This window comes from Sciurus vulgaris (assembly GCF_902686455.1).
Source record: "Sciurus vulgaris genome assembly, chromosome: 9".
In the NCBI taxonomy this organism is placed as follows: Eukaryota; Metazoa; Chordata; class Mammalia; order Rodentia; family Sciuridae; genus Sciurus; species Sciurus vulgaris.
This window is the reverse complement of record NC_136469.1, coordinates 143,039,768-143,055,448: the sequence shown is the minus strand read 5'-3', so window position 1 is coordinate 143,055,448 and position 15,681 is coordinate 143,039,768. Positions and strand designations below refer to the sequence as shown.

Genomic DNA, 15,681 nt, shown 5'->3' with positions numbered 1-15,681 from the left:
AGCTTCTCAGGGCAAAGCCCCAACAGGTGAGCTTCTGCCCAGGGTGGGTGGGGTGGTGAGGAAGCATGAGCCCAGCCTCCATCACAGCCCGTGGGCGGGGAGGGCGAGGCAGACCAGGGAAGTGCAGAGCACCTCGCAGTGGAAGGGACAGCAGTGCCCAGGCCCAGCAGACTGCCACCCCCACGCAGCGCTGCCGCTGCCGCTCACCCACACCGCCAGTGTTACTTAGCAGCCTCCAGAGCTGTCCCAGAACTGAGGGGGAGGACATGTGGGGTTTCCATGGAGATGTCATCTTTGAACCTCCAGGATTTGCCACAGACACACCCACTTGTGGGGCGGGGTAGGGCCCTGAGCTTGGCAGCCGCAGGAAATGACCCTGAGGACCCCATTTCCTCTCCTGTGTGAAGGAAGGGCCCGCTCTTTCCCTCAGAGGTGGTCCACTCATGGCCCAGGGGACCGGCCATCACAGAGGGGACGTAGCCCTGGCTATGTCCCCCAGAGAGTGGAGGGAGGGAGGCGGCCCTCACCTCAGCGGCCCCAGGCTGTTCCAGAGGCCCAGCGGCTCTCCGTGGTGCTGGAGAGGGGCCTCCGCTGGAGTGCCAGGTGCCCCTCCTCCCGGCCACCTCCATGCCTGGCCCCTCCTGGGCCACAGCCTGGTTAGTAAGGAGCATGGCCTCAGCCACTGTCAGGCGTGTGCCCGCCCGGTGCTGCGCTGACCACACGCTCTGGAGTGGTCCTTGCTAATCTTTCTCCCGTTTCACCAATGGGAGCTGCAGTTCAGGAGTTCAGTGACCTGCCACTGTCACACAGATGGGACATGGTGTTGAGTCCAAGTCTGTCCTCCACCTGCTGTCCCAGGCCCCTTCCCACACTGAGCAGGGCCCCCTGACACCTCAGTACCACCTCCGAGCTGCCCTCCCCACCCACAGGGCTGGGTCTGAAGAGTGTCTCAGTGGGCATAGGAGACCCCGGTGGGCTGCTGTGTGGCCCAGCCGTCCTGCTTGGCGGGCGCTCCGGCGGTTTCACCACAGCCTACTTGATGTGGGGCAGACTCGAAGCCAGGGACCAGAAAGAGGGTCTCACTCCATCCACACTCAATCCCAGTGCCACCAACAGCCCGGGAGCACAGAGGGGTGGACACCACTGGCCTTCCCCATGGCCGGGCACAGGCCCTATGTGCCTCAGTTTCTCCACTGAGAGGGGGATACTCTTCATGGTCACTCCTCCGGCCAGCCCTGTGCGTGCCCAGTGGGCCCCTGGCACTGCTGCTCAGCGTGGGAGGTGGTGCCCGCACTCTGATGGGACTCCTTGCGAAAGTGGTCACATCCTGGGGGCTAAGTGCCCAGCAGTCCTCAGGGTGACCCTGCCCATCCTGACTGCTGTCTCTTCACAGGGACGGGCTGCCCTACTGTGAGACCGACTACCACGCCAAATTCGGCATCCGCTGCGACGGCTGTGAGAAGTACGTCACAGGGCGCGTGCTGGAGGTGAGCAGCGCCTGGGCCCCGGCCTCGCCTCTGCCGTGCTCCCGGAGCCTCCACCCGCACTCCCACTGTCCTTGCAGCTCCGTGTGGACCTCCCCAGAGACCCGCTCTGTCCCCTCTACAGGGCACAGGGCCTGTCGGGAGCCTGGGGCTCTCCCGGCCCAGCCTTTCTGTCCACGTGGGACTCCAGTGAGGGCCGGGAGGGTGGGCCCGCTGCAGCAGGACTGTGTCCCTGCGGAGGCAGAGTGGTCATTTGGCAGGCAGCCTGAGCAGTGATTGCAGGAGGAGCAGAGTCCAGGCGCCGGTGGCTGTGCCTTTAGTTTGGCGGGCAGGTGCTGGGCAGGTCCAGTGTGAAGGGCGCAGGGCCGGCCCCGCCAGTCCCCAGCTCCACCTGCCCTGCAGACTCCTGGCTTTTCCCTGGGTGCTGGGTGGGTGGAGGGAATCGCCAGCCCACGGTGGGCCCTGGTCCCAGAGTGATGATCTCAGGGAAAAGCAGAGCCCTGGGCAAGGCCAGGGGCTGGAAGCCCTGGTCAAGAGGCGCAGAGCAGCCCCAGGGGTACCAGGGAGGGCAGGGCAGAGCCTGGGGTGGCGGGAGGCGGCAGGGGCAGGTGACCTGGGAGCCAGAGCCCGCCCGCAGGGGTGAGCGGGCCTCCCCCAGCCCCACAGCCAGTGCCCTGCTCCGCCAGGGGCTTGGAGCTCCGGTGACTTGGAGGGTGCGCGCACGTGGCTCCAACCTCGCTTCACACCCGGCGGCTCCTTCCTCCAGCCCCTCCCTGCCCCTGCCCCTGCCCCTGGGAGGGCAGTCTGCCACACCCTCCCAAGGCACCGTCTCGGTGCCCAGCCGGAGACCAGGGAGGCTGGACAGCGCCCACCCTGGAACAGCCCCTGCGTGGTCCCCTGCCCTCTGCCGAGCGGACCTCCCGATGATGCGGTTGATGTCCATCTGTTACTGCGATATGACCTCGCCATGTCCTCCAACGCAGGTTTCCAGTTCAGGGGATGTTCTTGATTGCCAGGGGTCGTACACAGGCATCTTTCCGGCGTCTGGGGCTTCTGGCAGCTTTACTGAGATGCCATGCAGCTTGCACACACAGCCCGGGCTGTCCGGTGTCTGCACAGGCGTGTCCAGCGGTTGCCGTGGTCCACTTTGAACACTTTGGTCACCCTGAAGGGAGCCCGTAGTCTTTGGCCCTCTCTTGCCTGGCCCACCTTCCGTTGCTGTGGCTCCTGTCCTGCACACTCACGTGGACGCACGCGTGGCTGTGGCCTTCCACCACCAGCTTCCGTCCACAGCGTGAGGTTCAAGACTCACTCGCAGGTGCCTGTTTCAGCCCACGCGTGCCATGCCCACTGTGTGGCCACCCCCGGGCTTGCCGGGCCCCAGCTGTGGATGGCACCTCCAGTCTTTCACTACAGGTGAAGGATGCCGCCGCGGACATTCTTCTGTGAGAACGAAGTGTCACAGGGCCGAGTGTCTTTAGTCACTTTAATCGGGGTGGCTCTTGCATTGCGACCGTCTTTCATGCCCTCACCAGCTTCCATGTTGGTCTCCGTGCTGCCTGGGAGCGGAGCCTACGGCGACGCTGACGCTCTCGTCTGCCTATGTCCCGTCCAACATGCATACCTTCTGGATGTGGACCATGACCCATCCCTTCTCCCCAGTCCCCTCCTGTGCCTGGGCCCTGCCCATCGCCCAGTTCTCTGGACCTCACCTTCCCGTCCTCCTCCCCTGCCCTTGCCCTTCAGGCAACACAGTGTCTCCCTTTGAAAATGGCACCCAGCTGGGCCTGGTGTCCCTGCAACAGCTGCCCGTCCTTCCTCCCTTCACAGCTGACTGGAGACCTCCCCTTATCAACCTGTCCTCCCCTCTGTGGAGGACCCTCGGGCCTTCCTCTCCCCTCCTCTCAAGTGCCCTGGGCACCTGGCATCTCCCTCTGGCTCACCTGGCTGACCCACATGCCCCCTCTGAAATGCATGTGGCATTGGAGCTCAGCCAGGTGTGGGAATTCCCCGTGTGTGCTGGGCCATAGTCACTGTGAGAGGAGGCAGAGCTGGCCTCAAGCCCAGGTGGCCTCCCCACCACTTGCCTCTGCCTGCATACAGACGTGTTTGCGCCTTGACTTAATCCTGGGTCCACCTTGTGACGCCTGGTACACCCTGATGCATGACCCGACAGCGGGAAGTCCAGCTTCCTGACATCTGGGCAGCAGCCCTTGCCCTAGAGAGGGCCAGGCCTGGGCGAGCCGAGCCCCGACAGCCTGCATCTCTCGCAGCACTACCCCTAATGAGCAGCCACAGTCAGGAGCGGGCATCGTCTGTGCTGCACCCCACCCTGCGCTGCCTGTGGTGATGGATGCAGAGGGGCCTCTACCCCTGGCCACCAGCAGGCCCCCGGGGTGGATTGCAAAGGCAGAGGCAGCCCTGAAGGGTTGCTCTGGGCCACTCGCAGAATCTGGGCTTTGGTGTGTGAGAGCAGTGCCCACAGGGCACTCTGGGTCACGTGGAAGGGGCCACCCTGGTTGCCGGGTGCTGACCGGGCCTGGGCTTCTCCTCCTTGTCGGCAGCGGAGGATAAAGGGCCCTGGGAAGATCTGTGCTTTGCTCTCATCCCTGCGGGAGGCGCGCGTGCCGCGGTGGCGTGGGGAGTCTGCAGCTCCACAGAGCTCCGAGCATCCTCCCCGCGGTGCGAGGCGGGAGCCGCGGGCGGAGAGGAGCTGGGCTCTGCGGGGAGGAGCCGCCACGGAGCTGGCGCCCGGCTGGGGACAGCGGGCTCTGGCGGAGTAGCAGGAGCGAGTGACAGAACTAGGGGAGAAACAAGATCTGGGATGCCGGCAGAGGGGTGAGGTGCCACCCCGCAGGCAGGGCCGGGCTCAGGTGCTGGAGCAGGGCCGCTGCTGGGCCGCTGCTTGGGCTGCGGTGCCGGGACACCAGCAGGTAGGAGGCCTGGCCGGGCACCTGGAGGGGTGGAGGGGGCCTCACGAGAGCCGTGTGGGACAGCGGGGCGGGCTCGCAGGTCAGCCTGAGGCCCCGGGGGCACTTGCTACCCCCTTTGCCACCTAAGATGCTTGTGGGTGGCCCTGGCTGTCCTGTCCTCAGAGTGAGCAGGAGAGTGTCCTGGGCTCCCCTCCAGCAGCAGGAGCCCTCATCTGTGCTGGGGGAGGCGGGCACAGAGCCATCTTGAGTGCTGAGTTCCAGCAGCCTGCCCGTGAAGTGTGCATTCCCTGGTGACGGGCCCTCCCTCCCCGCTCCCCTCCCCTCCCCTGAGTGTGGCGCCTCCTGCATTCTGCATCTCGGGTCCTGTCTTGAGCTCATGCGGGGGTCTTTTGGGGTCTGGGAGGGGCTGGTGTCTGTGCCCCTCCCCTTTGGCTCAGATGGACAGCTGGGAGTCTGGGGGACTCGCTGAGGAGCAGGCTGCTGCAGAGGCTGCTGCAGTGTGGCTCCAGGGAGGTAGCCGTGGCCCCTGCAGAGAGCTGCCTTGGCTGGTGAGGTCGCCGGGCTGGAGCTGAGCGGAGGGGAGAGGCTCCTTCAGGAAGCCCACGCCTTTGTGCTCAGCACCCGCTGGGTGCCCAGGGCAGGTGTGGAAGGAGCGGGTGGGCGGGGCCTTCTTCACAGAGCCCTCGCTTAACCCTGGCAGTGCCGCTCTCTGGGCCGCAGGAGCACCTGAGTCTGTCTCCATGGTGACAGGAAGCGCAGCGTCTGTCTGTCCCTCTGGGACCTCTCCCTGGCTTCTTCCTCCCTCATCCCTCCCTTCCTCCACCTCACACACCCAGGCTGCACTCGATGTCCCACCCTGGCTGGGGGCTGGGTTCCTGGGAAGAAGGGGAAGGCCCACCTTGAGGATGGGAGGCCTCTGTGGAGAGGGGTCGCCAGGCTGCTCCTGCCCTGTCAGGCGGCCACTCCCACTCTCTCCAGCCCGGTCACATCTCCTGTGACCCCAGGATGCTCATGGTTGGCCTCCTCCTGTCATCTTGTGGGCACTGTCCCTAAGCAGGTGCGGCTTGTCATTGGTAGAAAACAAGCCATGTGCTTCCAATCCACCAAGAGCATTCCCAAGGACAGAGAAGCCAGCTTCCCAAGCGCCCGCTCGAAGTCAATGTCTAATTAAAGCCATGCTGAGATGGAGTGCTTGCTGATCATTAAGCCAGCCAAGGAATCAGCATGACCCATGCCACCATCAAACACTAGCACTAGCACTCGGAAGGGGCCCTTTTAACGTTCGCATACACAGATGCACAGACACAGGTGGGGATGCAGCACATGCAGGCGGGCAAGGCATGCACCGCGCACTTTCCGTGGCCTTCCTGCTTCTGCACGTGACCCACGTGCAGCGAGGCCACTGTCCTCCTTGCACACCGTTCACAGCGTCCTGGATACTGGCACAGCTGTGTCCCTGGCCCCTGTGTTTGGGGCTGGCAGGGGAGGAAGGGTATAGGGAGGGGTGCAGACCTCCCAGGGCTCCCCTGCCCTGGCAGAGGCTCGGTGTCCAGTGGGGGAATGGCAAACAGTGTGAACCGGGCAGGAGGGACCAGGTCAGGGGCTCCTTCAGGGAAGGGTTCTTCTTCGGGCAAGTTGCCCCTACAAGAGCTCAGGGTGCAGAGCCCTGTGGGGTGGGGCACGGTGGCTGTCACCTGTAATCCCAGTGACTTGAAAGGCTGAGGCAAGAGGATGGCAATTTCAAGGCCAGCCTCAGAAATTTAGTGAGGCCCTAAGCAACTCAGTGAGATCCTGTCTCTGAATAAAAAATAAAAAGGCTAGAGATGTAGGTCAGTGGCAAAGCAGCCCTGGGCTCAATCCCCAGTACCAAAAAAAAAAAAAAAAAAAAAAAAAAAGAGCCCAAGGAGATTTTGAGCCACTTGCCAACAAATGCTCCCAGGTGGCATGGCCCCTGCTCAGAGTCTGGATTCTCTTCTCCATGAATCTCGCCTTCTCTCCGCATCATGGTAAGGAGGTCTTTTAAGACTGAATTCACTTCTGGAAATTTGAAAAGGAATCTAAATCTTGGAACGTGGCCAGCGAGCCGTGAGCAGACCCTGGAGCCATCCACCTGGACACCAGCAGGCCTGCCCCCCCCCCCCCCCAGGGGGACCCCAGTGAGGACACAGGGCAGCAGGAGGCATGGCTGGGTCTCCAGGGGGCGGAGGGCCCTTCATCAGATTTTGTGTTTGGACCTAGCCGGGAAGTAGGGCCTGCCTCCGGTGAGAGGCTCAGGCTGGCCCAGGGTGTCCGGATGGCTCAGGGAGGAGGGCAGACAGTGTCGGAGCACAGACGGCCTGGTCCCTGTGCTGTTGGCTGCTCTGTGTGACTGACGCGGGGCACCTGACAGCCTCGCCTTGACCCACGTGGCTGGGCAGCCGGGGCTCTCGGACCTCGGGGAGGAATCACACGCGCGTGGCCTCTGTGACTGGTTCCTTCACGTGGGGGTCGTCCAGGCTCATCTGACCACGGCCTGGGTCAGCCCTGCCTTCCTCCTCTACTGTGCCATCTCTGTGGTGCGGATGTGCCTGGATCTTCCACCCACGAGGGACACTTGGGGTGGACCTTCTAGCATGTGTCCTGCTGCCCTGGGCCTCCGGGCACGTCCTCCTGTGCACAGGCCTTCATCACTCCCGTTCTGGCCCCTTTGTTCTCCTTCAGTGCCAGGCTGTGGATTTCTGGTCCCTGTACAGTGCTGTGTTCAGCTGAGTGAGGAGCTGACCAGCTGCACCCTGGCCATGCCCGGCCCACAAGTGCTGTTCCACACCTCACCAGCCCTCACTCTCTCCCTGTCTGTGGTCACTCTGGTGGCTGTCCTGGTGGTTGGACCTGCATTCCTAATGGCAGTGATGCCGAGCACCTGTCCATGAGCCAGTTGATCATCTGAGTCTCTTTTTTGGGGAAATGTCCATTCAGGTCCTTTGCGCATTTCCTAGTTGGATTGCTTTTCTTCTTGTTGAGTGGAGGGAACCTTTCATATATTCTGGACACAACCCCCTTATCAGGCATATGATTTGCAAAGATTTTCTCTCAAAGTTTGTCTTTTCACTGTTCTGTTAAGGTCCTTCAATGAACGAAAGTTTTAAATTTTGTCAAAGTCCAATTTAAATTTTTCCTTTTTGCTCATACTTTGGTGTCAAATCTAAGGATCCACTGCCAAATCTGAAGTCGTGTGGATTTCCTCCTGTTTTCTTACAATGGTTTTACCATCCGGCTCTTCTATGAGGTCCTGTAGTAGCACATGCAGTGTGTAAGACACAGAGTAGAACCCACTGGAATTGGATACATTGTGCAGCTTGATGGATGCATGCCAATGTAACAGAAACCAAATCCGGACAGAAACCCTGCCCAGCCCCAAGATGTCTGCTGGGCCCTTCTGAGCCCTTCCCCCAGAGCAGCCCCCACCCACTCCAACAACCTCCCTTTGAAGGTGGGGAAAGCGGGTCTGTCCTTGTTTGCAGCTGTCTTCTTTGCTGAACCTTAGGCCCATGTGCGCCTCCGCCGTGTCTGCTCAGGGTGCGGGGTGGGTGCCTGCGGGTGGGGTCTGCACTCCAGGTCAAGGACCTCCAGGCTGGGGACTGAGCACCCCGGGCATGGCTCACCCCCCTGTGCTGGGAGCGCTGGGCTCCACCCCAGCTCCACCTCTGCCTGTGACCTTCTTGAACTCCCCCACACTTGGGGTCTCTGTGGAAATGGGGTGATAGCGCCCCTCGTGGGCCATGGCAGGGTTAAAACAACCCGTAGGTAACGTGCTTCTCCGGAGCAAACTGTCCAGACCACAGCCTTGCTGCTGAGAAGCGCGTGGCATGTAGACCTCAGGAGGACCTTTGTCATTTCCTCCTTCGTAGGGCTGTCCCCGAGGTTCTGAGACAGAAGCCAAGGGGCCCCTGGATGGGGTGGGTGCAAGGAAGGTCAGAGGTCGCAAACTGGAGCACCTTGCCATTTGGGCTCCTTGAAATGTGACATCAGCCGATAACGGTGACTCCCACTTCTGTAAGGGAGAGCTGTCTCCACCTCTCATTCATGCCCGGGAAGCAGGCGCCTCTGGCCACTTGCCACGTGAGCTGTGTGAGCCACTGAGACCCCTGATCCCAGAGCAGCCACCCATCCTGTGGCCAGGCACTGTGGTGTGGCCTGCTGTCCAGAAGAGCAGGCCACTGGTGATCCCAGAGGCTAGAGGCTCGCTGTCTGGTGGGACGACAACGGCAAACGGCGTGAACCGGGTGGGAGGGACCAGGCTGGGGACAGCTTCAGGGACGTCTCCTGAGGGTGAGGCATGGGAATGAGCAGAGGACTTTCAGGGCGGCAGCCGGGGACAGGAGAGACAGCCTGGGCCGAGGCCGGGAATGATGGCTGGCAGCACGAGGGTGCAGCCCCACAGTGCCGGAAAGGGTCCCAGAGCCTGAAGGTCAGGCCGCAGCCATCGGGCCCCTGTCGTGGGGAGTGCCGCCTGGAATCTTCTCCACTGGGCAGGGGCCGCGGAGGCGGCGCGGGGAAGCAGGGAGGGCTGGACGTGACCCTGCCACCCGCTCCTGCAGCACAGAGACCATCCGGGTTGGCACTGCGGCAGTGGAGACCAGGCGTCTCCCATTTCAGAGAAGAATGGAGCAGGGCTTCCCTCTGCCGGCAGCACCCGGCTCCGCCCGCCCTGCCCGAGGCCAGCCATGGCCACCGCCCAGTACCAGCGAACATGATATTTTGGTGTGATTTTTTTTTCGTGTCAGCCAGAAATAAGCCAAATTTCATTACAACTCATGTAATTTGTTCAGGTTATTTCAGTATTAATATTTATAATCGAATTTAATGAATTTTAAGAATTATAAAAATAGAAAATGCTAATTAAGTTGAGGAACAGAGATGGAAACACACGCTGCTGTTCTTACCCCTCACTGGCCCTCCACCTGGGGGCGCGGTGCCCTCTCCCTCCTATCCCGCCCCCCACGGCCCCTCCACGTCCTGAGAGGCAGAGGTAAAGGGGACCAGCCTTCCACCAGCCTGGCCATCCACCGCCCAGTCCAAGAGGGGCCCTGTGGTGGACTGGGGCTCCTGCTGGGTGGGGCCCTGTGCAGGGTCTGCGGTTGTAGTGGTGCCCGGGGTCTGGAGGGCCCTGTGCGGCCCTGCTGCAGCACACCTCTCTCCTTCCTGCAGGCGGGGCAGAAGCACTACCACCCCTCCTGCGCGCTATGCGTCAGGTGCGGCCAGATGTTTGCGGAAGGCGAGGAGATGTATCTTCAAGGTAATGATCACTCGTGCTGTTTGGGCCCCAGGTCAGAGGCCACCCTTGGTGGGGTCCATGCCGCAGGCTGGGCGTGAGCCGGCCAGTCGCTGGGAGCCAGCTGGGCTGGCCGAGGGTTGAGGGGCCCTGGAGAGGGGTGGGAGGCAGAGCCGGCAGCAGCTGCACCTGCCTTGCCCTCCAGCAGACGGCCGCAGAATGAGCTCAGCAGCGGCATCTCCTCGGCGTGTGCTGGACAGACGTCCCTTTCTGAGGCCAGCATGTGGGTGATGTCAGACAGCACGGCTGCGTCCTGGCAAGGCCTATTGTTCCCTGAGTCTGTGCCCAAGGGCCCTGAAAGGGGTCCTGTTCTCCCGTGGAGAGCCTGGGCCGGCCTGGCAGGGGAGCTCCCTACTGGGCCCACAGTCAGTGGTGATCAGACAGCGGGGCTAGGTGGGGGCCAGGAGCACCAGCTCGCATCAAGGGCCACCCAGTTCTGGGGAACAAGGACACTGTCATGACTCTGGCCTAGGCTGGCACATGGTCTCCACAGAGAGACCTACTGGGAGGTTGAGCCTGTCCAGCCCCCTCTCATACCCTGGGTTCCCCACACTGGACAGTGGCGACTGTACCAGGTTGGTGGCATTCAAGCTCTGCTCTATGGTGACAGGACCCTGTGGCAGCAGCCTCAGTGGCCCCTGGGCCTGGCCTCCCTGCTTGTCAAGTCAAGGTGCTCTTTGACAGGGAATCATGTTGTCACCAAAGCCCTGATATGTGGCTCCACTGACCCAGGATCTCCAGGTCACCCTAATCCCCCTGAGATCCTCCCAACACACAATGGGGCAGGGAGTTGGCACTCACTGGTGACCAAGGAACACAGCTGAAACCTGACATAGACTCCACCTCTCCCCCGCATCAGTGAAGACCCAAGGCGGGCGCCGGGGTGGCGAGAACTCAGGGCAGTGCCCCTCCATCCACTGGCGGGGTGGAAAGTGGAGAGGTGCCCCCAAGTTTTAAGAGCCCCAAGAGTGTCCTCTGCTGGGAGCCAGGACTCCATGTGCTGACTCCAGGGGAGCAGAACCCCATACCCTGGTCCAGAAGCAAGGCAGCCCTGGGAGAACGCGTGGTGAGGAGCGCCACCTACTTATACAGCAGAAAGCCATGTGCCTCCGTGACACGTGGGGTGACAGGTCCCCAGAGGTCATACTCGAGGCGGGGCAAGGCGAGAGTGTGGGATGTGCTGGATGCAGCAGGTGTGGAGCCTGCCTCCCACGCACACGGCCCTGGGCGTGCCCTGGGGAATCGTGCGGCCGTGGCCAAACAGCACAGCGATTTGACAGGCCAAGCAGCAGGTCGTGTGTCCTGGAAGCTGGCCAGCAAGGGCCAGTGACAGCAGATGACTCCATTTTCTCATTCATACCTTTTCAGTCTCTAAGGACTTTAGTAAGGAGCATCTGTCACCTCTATGACTGTACAAATTTTCTGGAGACGGCGCATGCAGCTCTGCGGGGCAGGCGGCTCTAACGAGGCACAGCCCAGCTCCCTGGCCAGATGCCTTCCGTGGCCTGGGAGGCTCTGCCCGCAGCAGATGAGGAGTCCCCTCATCCCACACCACTGTTCAGCCCCTGCTCTGTGCCAGGCCCTTGTGGCCTGCCTGGGGGCTCCATGGTGGCACACGGCTGCCACCCCAGGGGACGGTGGGTGAGAGGTAGGACCACACAGCCAGGGAGGGTGCGTGAGAGTGGCTGGGGAGCGCGGGTGGGACTGGGGCTCAGGAAGCCTGGAGGAGAAGCCGGCGTCCAGCTCTGGGAGGAGGGCCGCCTGTGTCCAGCCCCGGGAGCCCGACTAACTTGGCTTACGTTCAGTCATCCAGGTCCTCATCCATATCACCTCCCCCCAGGGCCGATCCACCCAGAGAGCTGCCTGGTGGTAGCTACATGAGTAGCCTTGGGTACAGAGCCAGTCGGGGTTGCCTGGAAACGAGCAGAGGGCCAGGACGTGGGGCGCTGGGCCACCTGGTTGTGGAGGCGGCGTGGCTGTTGACCTGGTGACCAGCAGAGCTAACAGTGAGGAACCTGGGGCACAGCAAGCCTCAGGGGTGGGGCAGATGAAGGACGGGCTGGAGCCCTCCACACGCCCTGGGAACAGACCCAGTGCCCTCCACAGCATCGGCTGAGGAGCACAAGGTCCTCAGATAGTGGCAGCCACCAAGGAGCATAACCACCAAGGAGCCCAGGGAGCCCTTCCTCATGCCCTGCCTCTGAGTGCCAAGGACGTCGAAATGCCTCCCGTGGGGATATTAGCTCACAGGGGTGCATTTGCCCCTTCATTTCCTGTCTCCACCCACATCCGGGCCGTGAGCCCCCCGGGGTGGAGGCCCAGCACCAATCTGTGCAGAGCGAGACTGCGCAGACTCAGGGTCACTTGGGAGATGGCTGGCAAATGTCCATGCTGGACGCTGGCTCCTCCTCCGACTTCCCACCCCAGCCAGGCCCCATGGGAAATGGCTCTGACCCTTCCTCTCGGGAATCTGCCTACAGGTTCTTCCATCTGGCACCCGGCGTGTCGGCAGGCAGCCAGAACTGAGGACAAAACCAAGGTGGGTGGACCGTCCCCCTGACATCGCTCCACTGGTGCATGGTCTTCCCACTCAGGAGGCTGCTGGCCAGTTTATGTGGACTCCTTGGCCAGTGCCACAGGCCTCAGGACAGGGCAGCCAGGCCTAGGAGGTGCAGGGGTGGGAGCAGGTGGACAGGTGCAGCAGGAGGGCCACCATGCAGGCCCAGCGAGGGCTCTGCTCTGGCCTGCTGACCTCTTGGCTCACCTGTGGACGTCTAGGGTGACTGCACAGTGGAGTCCCCACCCCACTCGGACACCAGTTGCACATGCAGGGCTGCCCTCGAGTCTGACGGTCCCTGGAAGGGCTCGTAGCCCTCACGGAGAGTGTGCTCCTGGGCATGACTTACCACAGGGCAGGACGGGCGTAAAACCAGCCACAGGGGGAGCCCCCGGGCAAAGTCCGTGGTCCCCACACAGCGCTCCTGCCGCCCCTCCCGCCCCCAGAGCCAGGACGCCTCACTTCCTGCGTCAATGTGGGAGAGAACATGCAGGGTGCTGCCGGCCAGGCCGGCCGGGCCCCCAAGACTACTTGTCTGTGACATAGGTGTGATGGATTGACTCCTGACCCATGTGCCACGTTAGCTGATGCCACATGACCCTGTCTCCCGCCCTGTTCCAGTCCTGTGGTTGGTCTTTCTAAGGTGGCCACCTCGCTGCCCCATGTTGGTCAGGTGTGGTCAATCCCTCCAAGAACAAAGATGCTCCTCTCAGGTAGGGCAAAGGCCAAGAGCTCCTGGGGCAGGGCCAGAGTCTTACTGTTTAGACACCCTGCTGTGTGCCAGGCAAGGGGCACAGCTGTGAGCAGGCAGGCAGGACCTTGCCCTCCTGGTGCTGATGCTGTGGGGCCAGGGTGGGCATACTGCAGAGGGCAGCACCAAGGACTGGAGTGGCAGGGGTTGGGGGGACCCTGAGGTCACAAGCAAGGACCACAGGACGCCCTCCAGGCAGCTGCCAGGGAGCCCTCCAGACAAAACAGCTCTGGCTGAGCACCCGAAGAGCCCAGCAGGAGGATGGGCTGGGCCGGCGAGCCGAGACCCCAAGGCAGGCCCAGGCAGGCAGCTGAGGTGCTGCCAGGAGGCCGAACTGCCCCCACAGGCTGCTGCGCCTCTGCCCTTCCTGCACCCTGCCCTCTGTTCCTCTGACAGAGGGTCCCCCACCCCCCACCCACTTCAGCCCAGCAAACTTTACCTTGGGCTCAGAAGGCGACCTTGCGGGTCACCGCTGAAGACTTCTCTGACCCCACATCCTCATCACACCCTGCGGGGGCTCAGGAGCCCCCACCCCGTCACACGCATGGGCCTGGCCCACTCCACTCTGCCCCTGTTCCGGAATCCCCGCTCCTTGAAAGTGGCGGAGCCCTGGGGAGGAACTGCTGAGCGAAGCAGCTCAACTGGAGAGTGAGCTGAGGCCTGGGGACCATGGGCCTCCGAGGCAGGGAGGAGGACGAGCCAGGCGTCCCAGGGGCCCAGCCTGGCTGGCCAATGGCATGTGGCCACAGCTCAGGCCACGTCCTGGTGCAGCCTTAGGAGCACAGCCACCCTGGGCCCCACCTCCTCCCCACCAGGCCTTGTCCAGCGCACCGACCCAGACTCCCGAGCCCCTTGGCACTGGAACCTTGAAGACGCGGAACCCTCGTGACCCAGCGCAGCAGCTCGGGGTCCCCATCTGGGACACAGGAACTAGCAACCACCCCTGTAGGAAGGAAGCTGGCATTCAGAGCTGTCATGGATCAGGGTCAGGATGCAGGCCCAGGCCTCCCAGAGCTAAGCCTGCAATGTTCGGTGGGGCCACCAAGACCAAGAGCACAGAAGGTGTTGAGCCAGGTTGGACTCATGGGGTGGAGACCAGGCAAGGTCACAGGAAGTGGCACAGTGGGGCAGCGCTGGCTGCCCAGGTCCCTTCTCAGTGGCTCTCCTCTGGGCAGGCGCTTGTGCTGGTTGTTACAGCTCCGGCACAGCGCTGGAGTCTGCCTTGGCTTCCACAGCCTGGAGGGCATTGAGCAGCCCCCAGCGAGACCCCATCATCCCCTCAGTTGGCTCATTCGTCCATGATTACTCTGTGCCTTCCTGGGCATCCCTACCCTCAGTCACAGCCAGTGACCCTGATGTGGCTACAGGGTACTAACCACTGTGTGGGGGACCCCTCCATGCTGCCCTGAGGCCCTGCCGAGGTCAACCGAAGGGACCTGGTGGACGAGCCCAGCAGGTCAGGAGGCCCCAGCCGTGCTCTTACGTGTGGGTGTATGTTGGGGAATATCCTGTCTCCTAAGAACAACCCCAGCCAGGAGAGGGAGGCCCCCTAACCGTAGCCAGGTACCCCAAGGACAGGACAGAGTGGCTTGTGCTGCTGCAGAGCTGGCTTGGGCTGTAGGGGGCTGGCAGCAGTAGCAGCCTAAGCATCAAGGGTCACCCTGCTGACCCCAGAGGTCCCTGGCCAATCAGAGGGAGGCTCTCTTAACATAGAGGCTGCCCAGATGGGGATGTAGGGGTCCCCGTCCTCCTGCCTGTGTGGTGGGTCAGCGTCCCGAGCCCTGTCATCTGCAGAGGTTTCGGACAATTGTTTTATGATCGGGGCTGCCTGCAGCCAGCAATGGGCAAAGCGGGTAGCCTGAGAAGAGCTGTCCTGCAGTGCTGTGCCAGGGCACCACTCAGGTCCCCTACGGGCTAGTTCTCATGTGGCACAGTGATTGCCTGGCTGGGGGCAGGAGAGCCATCCTCCACTGCTCATCTCCAGGAAGATGCCCAGCACGCCAGGCCTGGTGGCCAGGGTCACAGCCCCCGAGCAACACAGCAGGAAGGGGCATCTGCATCATTAGCTCTCTGACATCTGTCACTGAGGTGGAGGTGGCTCCCCGTGTCCCCCAGGAGTCAGGATGAAACGTCACTCACCTGTCATGGGGCTTAGCAGTAACAAGTGCCCCTCAACATCAGTCTTAGCTCAGGACACTCAGAAGAGATGGCTCCACCCTGCCCAGGGCTTCTGTTCAGTAGCGTAGGCCAGGGCCTGAGCCTGGACCCTTGCGAGACCTGGCTGCATGGCCGCCCTTCTCCCCATGAGGATGGGGCTCCTGAGAACCAGGGCCCCACATTAGCTGTCTGTGGGCTTCCACCAAGGATGCTCAGCGGACATCAGAAGGTGTGGGTCTCATGGCCCTGTCCCAGGGCCTCTCTGGGCATTTGGTCAAGTGATCATTCAATGCACAGCCCCGGCGTCCTCCGAATGTGTTTTTGAATTGTTGCCAGGGATGCCTAAGACTCGTGGGCTCCCTGTCCTTGAGGGGCCCCATGTCCAGTGTGGGGGCAGATGTGGAACAGGCAGGCTCTGCAGTGCAGGAGCGCCCAGCCCAGCTGGGTGGGGGACCACAGCTGGCTTCCTGAGGCTGAGACTCGATGCT

The 15,681-nt window shown here is 62.4% G+C and overlaps 1 protein-coding gene across 19 annotated transcripts in view; it reads left to right on the top strand.

The window, feature by feature from the left end:
* ABLIM2 (actin binding LIM protein family member 2) overlaps positions 1–15,681 on the top strand; it is a 124,282-nt gene that overhangs the window by 55,104 nt on the left and 53,497 nt on the right. For all 19 annotated transcript variants that reach the window (XM_079154418.1, XM_079154419.1, XM_079154430.1 and 16 more), the window contains 3 exons: positions 1,394–1,487; positions 9,605–9,692; positions 12,209–12,267. In XM_079154418.1, coding sequence (XP_079010544.1) covers positions 1,394–1,487; positions 9,605–9,692; positions 12,209–12,267 — 241 coding nt within the window. The remainder of the gene's footprint in view (positions 1–1,393; positions 1,488–9,604; positions 9,693–12,208; positions 12,268–15,681) is intronic.